Here is a 17,076-nt window from a genome sequence, read left to right as displayed (position 1 = left end):
TCACTCCCGCTCAAAGCCCACGTTCCAGGATTGCTCCCGCCTCAGCCCTTCCCTTGAGGAGAACGGCGCCCCTGCCCCCCACCGTGGGAGGGAGCACAAGCTGTCACTTTAAGAAAATCACCTATTGCTATGGTCTCCACAAAAGCATCAAGGCATTTCCACGGTCTTTCCTCTGAGGACAAACGCAGGTCAGGAGCCCCACAAGCCAGCGGCAGACGGTGACCAGCCGTGGGAATAAACACGCTGAACAATAAGGAAGGGGAGGCTTCACTAAGCCTGTTGTTGGGACAACACACGCACCAGGAGGGCTATAAAAGCCGACAGCCCAGCACCTCGCACACTCACACCCACACCCGCACCCACACACTCACCCACACCCCGCCCCAGCACCCACACCATGGCCGCCTCCACCCTGTCCGTCTGCTCCAGCGACCTGAGCTATGACAGCCGCGTCTGCCTGCCCGGCTCCGGCGACTCCTGCCCCGACTCCCCCTGGCAGGTGGACGACTGTCCCGAGAGCTACTGCGAGCCCCCCTGCTGCGCCCCGGCCTCCTGCCTGACCCTCCTCTGCACCCCTGCAAGCTGCGGGTCCAGCTCCTGCCCACCAGCCTGCCCCGGCTCCTGCCAGCCCTCGTGCGGCAGCTGCTCCCCCTGCCAGGAGGGCTGCTGTGTGTCTGTCTGCTGCAAGCCCGTGTGCTGCACCCCCGTCTGCTGCAAGCCCATCTGCTGCACCCCTGTCTGCTGCAAGCCCGTCTGCTGTGAGGCCTCCCCTTGCTCAGCCTCCCCCTGCTGCCAGCAGTCTAGCTGCCAGCCCTCCTGCGGCAGCTGCTCCCCCTGCCAGGAGGGCTGCTGTGTGTCTGTCTGCTGCAAGCCTGTGTGCTGTACCCCTGTCTGCTGCAAGCCGGTGTGCTGCACCCCTGTCTGCTGCAAACCCGTCTGCTGCCAGGCCTCCCCCTGCTGCCAGCCCAGCCCCTGCAGACCCTCTTCCTGCGTGTCCCTCCTCTGCCGCCCCGTGTGCAGGCCCGCCTGCTGCTCATCCTCTTCCCCTTGCCAGTCCAGCTGCTGCCGCCAGGCCTCCAGCATATCCCTGCTGTGCCGTCCCATGTGCTCCCGCTGATGGGATACGTGCCCCCGGGGCGCTGGGCTCAGGCCCCACCCAGCCCTCACCTGTGCTAGGTAGCTGCCCCTACCCATGATGGGGTGCCCCTACCCATGATGGGGTCCCCCTGGCTGTCCAGTCTCCTGAGCTGACTTCACCTCTTCCCTCCTAAGAACGCTGACCCTGCGGCTCTCCGGGGCTCCTGCTCCCGGGACGCACCTCCACCTGCCCTGGGTCACCTGCCTTCCCTCCCAGTTCCTCAGCTCGGCTCGGGTCACCTGGCCTCACCCTCCGACCTGTTGGCACCTCCCCAGACCCCAATAAACTCACTTCACCGGCTGACCTGCTTCCTTTCATCTGACTCTCACAGGGGCAGGGTCCCGGGGTTTGGACCCGACAGTGCTCTCGTCCTGCCTAAACATCTCTGGGAGGTGGGATGAGAGGTCCCCAAGGGTAGGTCACAACTGCTCTGGGCAGGGCTGCGGGGTGGTTCTCCTGCCCTGGTGTAAGATGGTCAGGGCTGCTGGGCGCCACATGCGTCCCCGGGGCTCCGGAGCCTGGCCACCTGCACATGGGGAGAGGCCTGCGGCGCCGGGCCGGGGCCCGTCTCCACCCACCACCCCAGCTGGGCAAAGCGGCCCAGACAGCCGGCCGTGGGGCTGTGGGCAGCACAGCTCCTGGGGGCCTGGGGTCCTCCCGAGTGCTGTTCTCATCCCCTGGAGAGGTGGCAGGCTGTGGGATGCAGGTTGCTGCCAAGATGGGGTAATAGGACTGGATACCTTCCCACCTGGGCCAACCCAGAGCCCTGACAAGACCCTGAAGCCAGCGTGTCAGGTTCAGGACCCGAGGAGCACGGGACAACCACAGCGGGGAAGGAAAAGCACAAGGTGCTTATCGCCGTTGGGGCTCTCACCCCCTGGAGAATATTTCTGGCCCCATGCAGGAGGGCCACCCCAGCGGAGCTCCGGGCACCCTCAAGTTCACAGATGGCCTTGGGCGCTGGGGGAGGCACAGGCAGCCAGTGTTTGGGTCTGGGGTCCCCGTCACGGTCCGGGGTCGCTCTGTGCCCCACCCCACCCTTCCAGTGCAGCCCGCGGCACCTGTTGGCGTAGCGTCTCCACCCTGGGTCCTTCCAGGGACCTCCTAGGGCAGGATGCACAGACAGCGCGGGGACTCCGTGGGTGGCTTTTTCATTCCCGCCCGGGTGTGTAAATTTCCTCTGCGTCTCTTCACGGTGTGAACGCTCCCTTCCTCTTATTCTTCTTTTTTAAAATTTGTCTCTATTGATGCCAAATGCACGTAACACCACGTCTACAGTCTTAACAATCTTCAAGCATACAGTTCAGGGGTGCTAAGCACATTCTTGACGTGGGGCGACCATCCCGCCGCCCGTCCCCCAGACTCTTCCATTCTTGGGAAAATGAAGCCGCGTCCCTGTGGGACACAGACTGGCCATTGCCCCTCCCGCCGCCCCTGGCACGCACCCTCCCTCCTCTGTCCCCGAAGCACCTCAGAGAAGGGGGGTCACGTCGTAGTTGTCTCTCTGTGACTGCCCTGCGTCTCCAGCCTCAAGGTCCTCATGCCTCACCCACATTGGAGTCAGACTCGCTTCCTCTTAAAGGCTGAACACTGTTCCGCGGGCGGGACCGCGTTTGCTTCTCTACTCATCCCTCGGTGGACGCTTGGGCCGCTCGACTCTAGCTCTTGTGAATGATGCCGCTGTGACCACGGCTGTCAGAGATCTCCTTGAAGGCCTGCTTCCAGTTCTCTTGAGCAAATGCCCGTATAAGTGCTGGACCGTGTGGTAATTCTACTGTTCATCTTTTGAAGAACCACCGTACTAACTTCCACAGTGGCCGTGGCCAGTTCACGTTCCCACTCACAACCCCCAAGGGCTTCAATTTCTCCACATCCTCATCAACACTTCCTGTCTTCTCCTTGCATATATATCATATACACTATCTCCTCGTTGTGATAATATTTACATAAATATTATATATTTATCTTAATGGGTGTAAAATGGGTGGCTTCTCATTGGACTTTTGATGCACATTTCTCTAATGATGAGCGATGTTGAGCATCTTTTCATCTGCTCATTGGTCACATACCTTGTATGTCTTTGGAAAAATGTCTATTCAAGTCCACTGCTTGTTTCTGAATGGGGTGGTTTGGCTTTTTGTTATTGAGTTTTGGGAATTCTCTAAACATTTTAGATATGAATCCCTTAACGGAACGTGATTTTCAAATGTTTTCTCCCATTTCTCTGGGTTACGTTTTATTCTCCATTGGTATTGTCTTTTGAGGCGAAAATATTTAAAATGTTCGTGAACTCCAAGTTTTTTATTTTTTATGTTGCTGTGCCTTGCTATCATATCCAGGACATCACTGTGGAACCCAGTGTTGTGAAGCCTTCATCCTGTGTTTTTGTTTTCTTCCAAGAGTTTTATAATTTTAGGTCTTCCATTTGTGTCATGGATCCGTTTTGAGTTCATTTTTGTGTGTGGTGTGAGGTAGGGGCCTTTCGGATAGTCAGTTTTCCTGGCACCATTTTTTGAAAAGACTGTCCTTCCTCCATTGAATGGACTTGGTATCCTTGTGAAAAATGATTTGACCTGAATGTGAAGGTTTATTTCTGGACTCTATGCTATTCCATTAGTTTACATGGCCGCCCGTTTTATGCCTTTACCACCCTGTGTTAATTATTGTAGCTTTGTGCCTTTGAAATCAGGAAGTGTATGTCCTCTGGCCTTGTTTTTTCTGAATTGTTCTGACTATACAGAGATTCCATGTGAGTTTGAGGGGTTTAATGTTTCTGTAAAAACATCATTGAGGGCAGCCTGGGTGGCTCAGCAGTTTAGCGCCACCTTCAGCCCAGGGTGTGATCCTGGAGACCCGGGATCGAGTTCCGCTTCTGGCTCCCTGCATGGAGCCTGTTTCTCCCTCTGCCTCTCTCTCTCTCTCTCTCCCTGTCTCTCTCATGAATAAATAAATAAAAATCTTAAAAAAAATCATTGAGATTTCAATAGCAATTGTATCACGTCCGTAGATTGCTTTGGGTAGTATTGACGTCTTAGCAATCCTGAGCCTTCCAACCTGTGAACATGGAATGTCTTCCCATTGAATCATGTCTTCTTTACCAACTGTCAGCAACGTTTTTTAGGTTTCATCACCCAGGCTTTTGCCTCCGTGGTTAATTCCCTTTATTTTATTCTTTTTGGATGCAATGGTAAGTGGAATTGTTTTTATAATTTCCTTTTTGGGCTGTTCATTATTAGTGTATAGAAATGCAACTGATTTTTGTGTGTTGACTTTGTATCCTGCCATCTTTCTGAATTCATTCCTAGTGCTAACAGGTCTTTAGGATTTCCTACATATAAGATCATAGCATCTGTGAACAGAGGTGATTTTTTTTTCCTTTCTAATTTAGACTGCTTTTATTTATTTTATTGTCTAACTACTCTCCTAGAGCCTCCAGTACTGTGGTGATTAGAAGCAGGAAAAGTGGGCATCCTGTGTTGTTTTTGATCTTAGAAAAAAAGCTGTCTTTACCCATTGAGTGTGTGTGTGCTGTGGGGTTTTCACATACATATTTTATTATGTTGAGATAGCTCCTTCTATTACTAATTTGTTGAGTGTTTTGACCATGAAAGAGTCTTGAATTTTGCCAGATGCTTTTTCTGTATCAGTTGAGAGGATCGTGTACTTTCTTCTTTACTCTGGAAATGTGGGGTTTTCTATTGACTGAATTTCATATGTGGAACCGTCCTTGAATTCCAGAAGTCGATACAACTTTTTGGTTGTTGCATATAATCCTTTGCCTATGCTGCTGAATTCAGTTTGCTGGTATCTTGTTGAGGTCTTTTGCATCATTGTTCATGAGGGTATTGGTTTGTGGTTTTCTGTTCTTATCATGTCTTTGACTGGCTTTGTTATCAGGGTAATGTAAACCTCATAGAATGAATGGGGGACTCTTCCACCTTGTTTAATCTTTTTTAAAAAAAGACTAAAGTGAACAAGGATTAATTGGTAAAAAAAAAAACTGTGAACCTGATATAAGGCATCTGTTGAAAACTTACAGACAAAAAAAGAAAAGCAAAAAGAAAAGAAAACTTACAGCCAACACCATGCCTAGCTGTAAAAGACTGAGAGCTTTCCTCTAAAGATGAGGAAGAGGATACAGACGTCCTTTCTCACTGCTCCTACTCAACATCATTCTGAAGTCCTATCCATGCAACAAGCAAGAAAAAGAAATAAAAGGCATACATGTCAGAAATTAAGAAATACGATGGTCTCAGGGATCCGTGGGTGGCTCACCAGTTTAGCACCTGCCTTCAGCCCGGGGCATGATCCTGGGTTCCTGGGATCAAGTGCCACATCAGGGTCCCTGCATGGAGCCTGATTCTCCTTCTGCCTCTGTCTCTGCTCTCTCTCTCTGTCTCTCATGAATTAATAAATAGAATCTTAAAAAAGAATACAATGCTCTCTATTCACAGAGGACATGACTGTCCACATGGAAAATCCCCAAGAATCCACACAAATCTCCCAGAACTATCAGAGAGTTTAGCAAGGTTGAAGTGTGCAAGTCTAAAATAATTAAAATTAAGTGCATTTCTATATAGTAGCAACAAATAATTGGAATTGAAAAATGTTGCTTAAAGGTGTGATTTGCAATAGAATAAATGGTGAAAACTGAGGTATACATCTCAGAGAATATGGACATATGAGGACTATCAAAGTACTGATGAGAGAAGTTTAACAAACTGTAAGTAAATGGAGAGCTAGACCATGTTCACAGGTTGGAATATTGTTATGGTGTCAGTGACCTCCAGCCTGGTCTATAATAGGTTCAAGACAATCCCGATCCACATCCGGTAGGAGCTTCCCGTCCATATGAGCAAGCTAACTCTAAAATTATTTGGAAAGGCAAAGGAGCTCAAGTATCCACATCATTTGAAAATGAAGAACAAAGTTGGAAGACTTCACCACTTGACTTCAAGATTTCCTATAAAGTTACAGTAATCAAGACAACGTGATGTTGGCAAAGGGATATAATTACGTAGACTAATGAAACAGAATAGACACATAGATCCCCGTGAATACAGTCAGCTGATTTTTGACAGAAACGCAAAGTCAAGTTAAAGACAGAAGTGTACTGGGAACAACTGGACTTCCCAAATGCAAAAAAAAAAAAAACAAACAAAACAAACAAACAAAAAAAAACAGAGAAAGGAGACTTGACCCATACCTCACACTTAGTATAAAAATTCAATAAAAATGATCATAGACCTAAATGTAAAATGTAAGCATTTTAAGCATTTAGAAGAAAACACTAGAGGAAATCCTTGTGAAATCTCTGTGTTGAGCAGAGTTCTTAGGCTTAAGAACCAAAAGCTTGGTCTGAAAAAGAAGAAAATTGATAAGTTGGTCTTTACCAATATTAAGCCATTTTGCTCTTCAAACCACGCTGTGAAGAGCGTGGAGAGAGAAGCCACGGAGTTGCAGAAAATATTTGCAAGTCACATCTGAGCAAAGTACAGCTGACCCTTGAGCAACACGGGCGTGGACGGCTGCTGCCCACTCAGACGCGGTGTTTCCGGGAAATACAAGTCCTTCCGTGCATGTGTTTTCTCTTCCTGCTGACTTTTGTAGGAACATTTTCTTCTCTAGCTCACGAGTCGATGTGTCCATGGACTCTGCGTTGTCAGTAGGGCTTCGGGTCCACAGGACGCTGTTAGCAGTTTCGTTTCTGGGCAGTCAGGGCTCGAGGCGGTTGGCACCCTACACTCCCACGTTATTCGAGGGTCAACTGTACTCATGTTCCAAAATGCGGAAAGAGCTCTCAAAATGCAATGTCAAGGACACCTAAGAAAGGATGAGGCCTGCACTTTGAAGAAACGCGCAAAAGACGCAGGAGATGGCAAATACGCACGTGAAAAAGAGGCCCAACACCATTCCTCATCAGGGAGATGCAAACTGAAGCCGCAGCGAGACACCCTTAGACGCCTCTCAGAAGGGCCACCGGGGACAAGCCTGACCACGCCCGGCGCTGGCGGGGACGCGGGGAGTGGGGCGCTCGAACAGCGCCGGGGGACTGCAGTGTCTCACACCCCTGGGGACACATGGGGGCAAGTAGCGTGGTAAGGAATCTCGGCTCGGCATTGGGCATCAGGGCATCGCAAACTAAATCCGGTAAGATGCCACCGCACACCAATGGCTGATATTGAATAATTTTAAAAACCTGGCACGTCCAGGGCCGGCAAGGATGCAGAGGCGCGGAACTGCCCTGCGCTGTGGGTGAGGGTGCAAACGGCAGAGGCACCTGCAAAAGAGTTGGGCCGTTTCGTGTCGCATACAACACGGCCTCCCTGTGGCCCATCTGTGCCACCCCCGGGTATGTATTCAGGACAAACAGACGCTCCAGCCGGGTAAACGCCTGCGCGCGTGGCAGCAGCTGTGTTCATACCCGCAAGCACGGGAGGCGCAGGAAACGTCCTTCCCAGGACAGGATGGCGGGATCATGGTGGGTCCCTGCGGGAGGCCGAGTCCCGCCCAAGCGCCTGCCCCTCCAGTGAAGGAAGCAGCCCCGGGCGGCTGCGCACCGGATGTAGGTGACTTTCTGGAAAAGACCTAACTGTAGTGAAGGAGTCAGGGCTTGCAGGGGCCTGGGGTGGAGGGACGGGGACGCAAGGGGACTTCGGCACGGCACATGGCGGCCTTGGGCGTCCGCCAGGTCTCAGAGCTGCGCACCTGCCAGCGCGTCCCCTGTGGGGTGAGGAGGGCGGACGGGAGCACCTGCTCGCCTCGGGGAGGTCACCCGGGCAAAACTCCTCTCCCTGAAGAAGCTGAGGACCGCAAGTTTTTGGCAGATTTTTTTTTTCTCTCGATTATCTTTTATGTTCTACTTCTCTTCGTTTTTGCTGGTTGAGTTTTACCGGCCCAGTGGTCCCGATGCTTTCCCAGGTGGTGCACGCCAGGCAGTTTCCAGAACAGCTGTAGTGTCCCAAGGGCTTTACCTTCAGGACCCTGGATGGCTCCGGGGACCCAGAACTGAACTCACCTCCCCCGGTCCCAGGGTTGCCGTGCGGTGCCGATCTCTCTGGAAGCACCTGGGGTGCTCGGGTGGCTGGGATGTTGGGATTCAGCAGCGGGCCTCGACCCGCACGTTCCCTGCACCTCATCCCACGTCTGCTCAGCGGTCCCCATCTGGAGACCCCATTTCCCTCTGTTCAGAGAATTGTTCCCCGTGGCGGATCTTTCTGGAAATCTCCTGATGAAGGCTGGATTTGGACGACATCATCCACTCCCCTCGCGGCCTCCACATCCCACCTGCGAGCTCCTCATCCACCCCGACCGCCCTGGCCACCGGGCGCCCACCGTGGGTGCAGGGGACGCCCCGCAGCTCACTGGCACCCCGTGGCCCTCACGGAGGCTGTAGCCCTCGGGGCCCGCGGGCAACCGTAGACGGCGGCTACATGGCCTGCGACTCCCAGGCCCCTGGTGCCCCCGGCTGTTTGCTCCAGACGGACACCCTCGGGGTCCTCGACTCCCACGGGCATTTTTAGGGCAGCAAAGTCCTTCCTGTAAATACAGCAGAATAATAAGCACTCGCAGGACTCGGGCAAAACACCAACGAGGAAGGGGAAGTCTCGGGAGCCTGTCGCTGGACAGCATGCGCCAGGGCCGTATAAAGGCCGCCGGACCAGCACCTCGCACACTCACACCCACACCTGCACCTGCACACTCACCCGCACCCACACCCCGCCCCAGCACCCACACCATGGCCGCCTCCACCCTGTCCGTCTGCTCCAGCGACCTGAGCTACGGTGGCCGCGTCTGCCTGCCCGGCTCCGGCGACTCCTGCCCCGACCCCTCCTGGCAGGTGGACGACTGTCCCGAGAGCTACTGCGAGCCCCCCTGCTGCGCCCCAGCCTCCTGCCTGACCCTCCTCTGCACCCCTGCGAGCTGCGGGTCCAGCCCCTGTCCACCAGCCTGCCCCGGCTCCTGCCAGCCCTCGTGCGGCAGCTGCTCCCCCTGCCAGGAGGGCTGCGGTGTGTCTGTCTGCTGCAAGCCCGTGTGCTGCACCCCCGTCTGCTGCAAGCCCATCTGCTGCACCCCCGTGTGCTGCAAGCCCGTCTGCTGCACCCCCGTCTGCTGCAAGCCCGTGTGCTGTACCCCTGTCTGCTGCAAGCCCATCTGCTGTGAAGCATCCCCTTGCTCAGCCTCCCCCTGCTGCCAGCAGTCTAGCTGCCAGCCCTACTGCTGCAGCTCCACCCCCTGCCAGGAAGACAGCTGTGTGTCTGTCTGTTGCAAGCCCGTCTGCTGCACCCCTGTCTGCTGCAAGCCAGTTTGTTGTACCCCTGTCTGCTGCAAGCCCGTCTGCTGCACCCCTGTCTGCTGCAAGCCCGTCTGCTGCACCCCCATCTGCTGCAAGCCCGACTGCTGCCAGACCTCCCCCTGCTGCCAGCCCAGCCCCTGCAGACCCTCTTCCTGTGTGTCCCTCCTCTGCCGCCCTGTGTGCAGACCTGCCTGCTGTGCATCCCCCTCCCTATGCCAGCCCATCTGCCGCCCCCAGGCCTCCAGCGTGTCCCTGCTGTGCCGTCCCGTGTGCTCCCGCTGATGGGACTCGTGACCCTGGGGCGCTGAGCTTAGGCCCCACCCAGGGATGGTAGGCCTCCCGGCCAACCCTCAGCCCAGCCCTCAGCTGTGCTAGGTAGCTGCCCCCACCCAAGACGGGGTCCCCCTGGGTGTCCAGTCTCCTGAGCTGACTTCACCTCTTCCCTCCTAAGAACGCTGACCCTGCGGCTCTCCGGGGCTCCTGCTCCCGGGACGCACCTCCACCTGCACTGGGTCACCTGCCTTCCCTCCCAGTTCCTCTGCTCAGCTCTGGTCACGTGGCCTCACCCTCCGACCTGTTGGCACCTCCTCAGACCCCAATAAACTCACTTCACCCGCTGACCTGCTTCCTTTCATCTGACTCTCACGGGGGTGGGGTGCCGGGGTTTGGACCCGACAGTGGTCTCGTCCTGCCTGAACATCTCTGGGAGGAAGGATGAGAGGTCCCCAAGGGTAGGGCCCAACTGCTCTGGTCAGGGCTGCGGGGTGGGTCTCCCGCCCTGGCGTAGGATGGTCAGGGCTGCTGGGCGCCACATACGTCCCCGGGGCTCCTGAGCCTGGCCACCTGCACATGGGGCGAGGCCTGCGGCGCCGGGCCGGGGCCCATCTCCACCCACCACCCCAGCTGGGCAAAGCGGCCCAGACAGCCGGCCTTGGGGCTGCGGGCAGCACAGCTCCTGGGGGCCTGGGGTCCTCCCGAGTGCTGTTCTCATCCCCTGGAGAGGTGGTAGGCTGTGGGATGCAGGTTGCTGCCAAGATGGGGTAATAGGGACTGGATACCTTCCCACCTGGGCCAACCCAGAGCCCTGACAAGACCCTGAAGCCAGCGTGTCATGTTCAGGACCCGAGGAGCACGGGACAACCACAGCGGGGAAGGAAAAGCACAAGGTGCTTATCGCCGTTGGGACTCTCACCCCTGGAGAATATTTCCGGCCCCATGCAGGAGGGCCACCCCAGCGGAGCTCCGGGCACCCTCAAGTTCACAGATGGCCTTGGGCGCTGGGGGAGGCACAGGCAGCCAGTGTTTGGGTCTGGGGTCCCCGTCACGGTCCGGGGTCGCTCTGTGCCCCACCCCACCCTTCCAGTGCAGCCCGCGGCACCTGTTGGCGTAGCGTCTCCACCCTGGGTCCTTCCAGGGACCTCCTAGGGCAGGATGCACAGACAGCGCGGGGACTCCGTGGGTGGCTTTTTCATTCCCGCCCGGGTGTGTAAATTTCCTCTGCGTGTCTTCACGGTGTGAACGCTCCCTTCCTCTTATTCTTCTTTTTTAAAATTTGTCTCTATTGATGCCAAATGCACGTAACACCACGTCTACAGTCTTAACCATCTTCAGGCATACAGTTCAGGGGTGCTAAGCACATTCTTGACGTGGGGCGACCATCCCGCCGCCGGTCCCCCAGACTCTTCCATTCTTGGGAAAATGAAGCCGCGTCCCCGTGGGACACAGACTCGCCATCGCCCCTCCCGCCGCCCCTGGCACGCACCCTCCCTCCTCTGTCCCCGAAGCACCTCAGAGAAGAGGGGTCACGTCCTAGTTGTCTCTCTGTGATTGGCCTGTGCCTCCGGCCTTGAGGTCCTCATACCTCACCCACATTGGAGTCAGACTCGCTTCCTCTTTAAGGCTGAACACTGTTCCGCGGGCGGGACCGCGTTTGCTTCTCTACTCATCCCTCGGTGGACGCTTGGGCCGCTCGACTCTAGCTCTTGTGAATGATGCCGCTGTGACCACGGCTGTCAGAGATCTCCTTGAAGGCCTGCTTCCAGTTCTCTTGAGCAAATGCCCGTATAAGTGCTGGACCGTGTGGTAATTCTACTGTTCATCTTTTGAAGAACCACCGTACTAACTTCCACAGTGGCCGTGGCCAGTCCACGTTCCCACTCACAACCCCCAAGGGCTTCAATTTCTTCACATCCTCATCAACACTTGCTATCTTCTTCTTGCATATATATCATATACAGTATCTCCTCGTTGTGATAATATTTACATAAATATTATATATTTATCCTAATGGGTGTAAAATGGGTGGCTTCTCATTGGACTTTTGATGCGCATGTCTCTAATGATGAGCGATGTTGAGCATCTTTTCATCTGCTCATTGGTCACATACCTTGTACGTCTTTGGAAAAACGTCTATTCAAGTCCACTGCTTGTTTCTGAATGGGGTGGTTTGGCTTTTTGTTATTGAGTTTTGGGAATTCTCTGAACATTTTAGATATGAATCCCTTAACGGAACGTGATTTTCAAATGTTTTCTCCCATTTCTCTGGGTTACGTTTTATTCTCCATTGGTATTGTCTTTTGAGGCGAAAATATTTAAAATTTTCGTGAACTCCAAGTTTTTTATTTTTTATGTTGCTGTGCCTTGCTATCATATCCAGGACATCACTGTGGAACCCAGTGTTGTGAAGCCTTCATCCTGTGTTTTTGTTTTCTTCCAAGAGTTTTATAGTTTTAGGTCTTCCATTTGTGTCATGGATCCGTTTTGAGTTCATTTTTGTGTGTGGTGTGAGGTAGGCCATTCGGATAGTCAGTTTTCCTGGCACCATTTTTTGAAAAGACTGTCCTTCCTCCATTGAATGGACTTGGAACCCTTGTGAAAAATATTTGACCTGAATGTGAAGGTTTATTTCTGGACTCTATGCTATTCCATTAGTTTACATGGCCGCCCGTTTTATGCCAGTACCACCCTGTGTTAATTATTGTAGCTTTGTGCCTTTGAAATCAGGAAGTGTATGTCCTCTGGCCTTGTTTTTTCAGAATTGTTCTGACTATACAGAGATTCCATGTGAGTTTGAGGGGTTTAATGTTTCTGTAAAAACATCATTGAGGGCAGCCTGGGTGGCTCAGCAGTTTAGCGCCACCTTCAGCCCAGGGTGTGATCCTGGAGACCCGGGATCGAGTTCCGCTTCTGGCTCCTTGCATGGAGCCTGTTTCTCCCTCTGCCTCTCTCTCTCTCTCTCTCTCTGTCTCTCTCATGAATAAATAAATAAAAATCTTTAAAAAAAATCATTGAGATTTCAATAGCAATTGTATCATGTGCGTAGATTGCTTTGGGTAGTATTGACGTCTTAGCAATCCTGAGCCTTCCAACCTGTGAACATGGAATGTCTTCCCATTGAATCATGTCTTCTTTACCAACTGTCAGCAACGTTTTTTAGGTTTCATCATCCAGGCTTTTGCCTCCGTGGTTAATTCCCTTTATTTTATTCTTTTTGGATGTAATGGTAAGTGGAATTGATTTTATAATTTCCTTTTTGGGCTGTTCATTATAGGTGTATAGAAATGCAACTGATTTTTGTGTGTTGACTTTGTATCCTGCCATCTTTCTGAATTCATTCCTAGTGCTAACAGGTCTTTAGGATTTCCTACATATAAGATCATAGCATCTGTGAACAGAGGTGATTTTTTTTTCCTTTCTAATTTAGACTGCTTTTATTTATTTTATTGTCTAACTACTCTCCTAGAGCCTCCAGTACTGTGGTGATTAGAAGCAGGAAAAGTGGGCATCCTGTGTTGTTTTTGATCTTAGAAAAAAAGCTGTCTTTACCCATTGAGTGTGTGTGTGCTGTGGGGTTTTCACATATATATTTTATTATGTTGAGATAGTTCCTTCTATTACTAATTTGTTGAGTGTTTTGACCACGAAAGAGTCTTGAATTTTGTCAGATGCTTTTTCTGTATCAGTTGAGAGGATCGTGTACTTTCTTCTTACTCTGGGAATGTTGGGTTTTCTATTGACGGATTTTCATATGTGGAACCGTCCTTGAATTCCAGAAGTCGATACAACTTTTTGGTTGTTGCATATAATCCTTTGACTATGCTGCTGAATTCAGTTTGCTGGTATCTTGTTGAGGTCTTTTGCATCATTGTTCATGAGGGTATTGGTTTGTGGTTTTCTGTTCTTATCATGTCTTTGACTGGCTTTGTTATCAGGGTAATGTAAACCTCATAGAATGAATGGGGGACTCTTCCACCTTGTTTAATCTTTTTTAAAAAAAGACTAAAGTGAACAAGGATTAATTGGTAAAAAAAAAAAAAACTGTGAACCTGATATAAGGCATCTGTTGAAAACTTACAGACAATAAAAGAAAAGCAAAAAGAAAAGAAAACTTACAGCCAACACCATGCCTAGCTGTAAAAGACTGAGAGCTTTCCTCTAAAGATGAGGAAGAGGATACAGACGTCCTTTCTCACTGCTCCTACTCAACATCATTCCGAAGTCCTATCCATGCAACAAGCAAGAAAAAGAAATAAAAGGCATACATGTCAGAAATTAAGAAATACGATGGTCTCAGGGATCCGTGGGTGGCTCACCAGTTTAGCACCTGCCTTCAGCCCGGGGCATGATCCTGGGTTCCTGGGATCAAGTGCCACATCAGGGTCCCTGCATGGAGCCTGATTCTCCTTCTGCCTCTGTCTCTCTCTGTCTCTCATGAATTAATAAATAGAATCTGCTCTGTCTCTGTCTCTGTCTCTCATGAATTAATAAATAGAATCTTAAAAAAGAATACAATGCTCTTGGATCGATTCCCACGTCGGCTCCCGGTGCATGGAGCCTGCTTCTCTCTGCCTGTGTCTCTGCCTCTCTTTCTCTCTCTGTGACTATCATAAATAAATAAAAATTAAAAAAAAAATACAATGCTCTCTATTCACAGAGGACATGACTGTCCACATGGAAAATCCCCAAGAATCCACACAAATCTCCCAGAACTATCAGAGAGTTTAGCAAGGTTGAAGTGTGCAAGTCTAAAATAATTAAAATTAAGTGCATTTCTATATAGTAGCAACAAATATTTGGAATTGAAAAATGTTGCTTAAAGGTGTGATTTGCAATAGAATAAATGGTGAAAACTGAGGTATACATCTCAGAGAATATGGACATATGAGGACTATCAAAGTACTGATGAGAGAAGTTTAACAAGCTGTAAGTAAATGGAGAGCTAGACCATGTTCACAGGTTGGAATATTGTTATGGTGTCAGTGACCTCCAGCCTGGTCTATAATAGGTTCAAGGCAATCCCGATCCACATCCGGTAGGAGCTTCCCGTCCATATGAGCAAGCTAACTCTAAAATTATTTGGAAAGGCAAAGGAGCTCAAGTATCCACATCATTTGAAAATGAAGAACAAAGTTGGAAGACTTCGCCACTTGACTTCAAGATTTCCTATAAAGTTACAGTAATCAAGACGACGTGATGTTGGCAAAGGGATATAATTACGTAGACTAATGAAACAGAATAGACACATAGATCCCCATGAATACAGTCAGCTGATTTTTGACAGAAACCCAAAGTCAAGTTAAAGACAGAAGTGTACTGGGAACAACTGGACTTCCCAAATGCAAAAAAACAAAAAACAAACAAACAAAAAAAAACAGAGAAAGGAGACTTGACCCATACCTCAGACTTAGTATAAAAATTCAATAAAAATGATCATAGACCTAAATGTAAAATGTAAGCATTTTAAGCATTTAGAAGAAAACACTAGAGGAAATCCTTGTGAAATCTCTGTGTTGAGCAGAGTTCTTAGGCTTAAAACCAAAAGCTTGGTCTGAAAAAGAAGAAAATTGATAAGTTGGTCTTTACCAATATTAAGCCATTTTGCTCTTCAAACCACGCTGTGAAGAGCGTGGAGAGAGAAGCCACGGAGTTGCAGAAAATATTTGCAAGTCACATCTGAGCAAAGTACAGCTGACCCTTGAGCAACACGGGTGTGGACAGCTACTGCCCACTCAGACGCGGTGTTTCCGGGAAATACATGTCCTTCCGTGCATGTGTTTTCTCTTCCTGCTGACTTTTGTACGAACATTTTCTTCTCTAGCTCACGAGTCGATGTGTCCATGGACTCTGCGTTGTCAGTAGGGCTTCGGGTCCACAGGACGCTGTTAGCAGTTTCGTTTCTGGGCAGTCAGGGCTCGAGGCGGTTGGCACCCTACACTCCCACGTTATTCGAGGGTCAACTGTACTCATGTTCCAAAATGCGGAAAGAGCTCTCAAAATGCAATGTCAAGGACACCTAAAACAGGACGAGGCCTGCACTTTGAAGAAACGCGCAAAAGACGCAGGAGATGGCAAATACGCACGTGAAAAAGAGGCCCAACACCATTCCTCATCAGGGAGATGCAAACTGAAGCCGCAGCGAGACACCCTTAGACGCCTCTCAGAAGGGCCACCGGGGACAAGCCTGACCACGCCCGGCGCTGGCGGGGACGCGGGGAGTGGGGCGCTCGAACAGCGCCGGGGGACTGCAGTGTCTCACACCCCTGGGGACACATGGGGGCAAGTAGCGTGGTAAGGAATCTCGGCTCGGCATTGGGCATCAGGGCATCGCAAACTAAATCCGGGAAGATGCCACCGCACACCAATGGCTGATATTCAGTAATTTTAAAAACCTGGCACGTCCAGGGCCGGCAAGGATGCAGAGGCGCGGAACTGCCCTGTGCCGCGCATGGGGGCTGGTGTGGAGGGTCGGAGACGCAAGGGGACTTCGGCGGGCACGTGGCGGCCTTGGGCGTCCGCCAGGTCTCAGCGCTGCGCACCTGCCAGCGCGTCCCCTGTGGGGGGAGGACGGCGGACGGGAGCACCTGCTCGCCTCGGGGAGGTCACGCGGGCAAAACTCCTCTCCCTGAAGAAGCTGAGGACCGCAAGTTTTTGGCAGATTTTTTTTTTCTCTCGATTATCTTTTATGTTCTACTTCTCTTCGTTTTTGCTGGTTGAGTTTTACCGGCCCAGTGGTCCCGATGCTTTCCGGGCGGTGCACGCCAGGCAGTTTCCAGAACAGCTGTAGTGTCCCAAGGGCTTTACCTTCAGGACCCTGGATGGCTCCGGGGACCCAGAACTGAACTCACCTCCCCTGGTCCCAGGGTTGCCGTGCGGTGCCGATCTCTCTGAAAGCACCTGGGGTGCTCGGGTGGCTGGGATGTTGGGATTCAGCAGCGGGCCTCGACCCGCACGTTCCCTGCACCTCATCCCACGTCTGCTCAGCTGTCCCCATCTGGAGACCCCATTTCCCTCTGTTCGGAGAATTGTTCCCCGTGGCGGATCTTTCTGGAAATCTCCTGATGAAGGCTGGATTTGGACATCATCCACTCCCCTTGCGGCCTCCACATCCCACCTGCGAGCCCCTCATCAGCCCCCGACCACCCTTGCCACCGGGCGCCCTCCGTGAGTGCAGGGGACACCCCGCAGCTCACTGGCACCCCATGGCCCTCATGGAGGCTGTGGCCCTCAGGGCCCACGGGCAACCGTCCCCCACCCGGAGGGCGGCCTTGGCGGCTACACGGCCCGCGACTCAGGGCCCCCGGTGCCCCCAGTGCCCCCGGCTGTTTGCTCCAGACGGACACCCTCGGGGTCCTCGACTCCCACG

At 51.9% G+C, this 17,076-nt stretch overlaps 3 protein-coding genes across 3 annotated transcripts in view; all 3 read left to right on the top strand.

Moving 5' to 3' along the window:
- Positions 1-17,076, top strand: part of TSPEAR (thrombospondin type laminin G domain and EAR repeats) — a 170,535-nt gene that overhangs the window by 119,059 nt on the left and 34,400 nt on the right.
- Positions 359-1,367, top strand: LOC106558106 (keratin-associated protein 10-12-like). The gene has a single exon (XM_038581631.1). The coding sequence runs from the start codon at positions 398-400 to the stop codon at positions 1,115-1,117; it is 720 nt and encodes a 239-aa protein (XP_038437559.1). The 5' UTR covers positions 359-397; the 3' UTR covers positions 1,118-1,367.
- Positions 8,877-9,884, top strand: LOC119877779 (keratin-associated protein 10-7-like). The gene has a single exon (XM_038581630.1). The coding sequence runs from the start codon at positions 8,877-8,879 to the stop codon at positions 9,714-9,716; it is 840 nt and encodes a 279-aa protein (XP_038437558.1). The 3' UTR covers positions 9,717-9,884.

The sequence above is a fragment of the Canis lupus genome, chromosome 31 (assembly GCF_011100685.1).
Source record: "Canis lupus familiaris isolate Mischka breed German Shepherd chromosome 31, alternate assembly UU_Cfam_GSD_1.0, whole genome shotgun sequence".
In the NCBI taxonomy this organism is placed as follows: domain Eukaryota; kingdom Metazoa; phylum Chordata; class Mammalia; order Carnivora; family Canidae; genus Canis; species Canis lupus.
This window is presented reverse-complemented; position numbering and strand designations above follow the sequence as displayed.

What these genes read in the sequence shown, in the direction of transcription:
- LOC106558106 (XM_038581631.1), top strand. Translation starts at nt 398, where the DNA reads ATGGCCGCCTCCACCCTGTCCGTCTGCTCCAGCGACCTGAGCTATGAC.
- LOC119877779 (XM_038581630.1), top strand. Translation starts at nt 8,877, where the DNA reads ATGGCCGCCTCCACCCTGTCCGTCTGCTCCAGCGACCTGAGCTACGGT.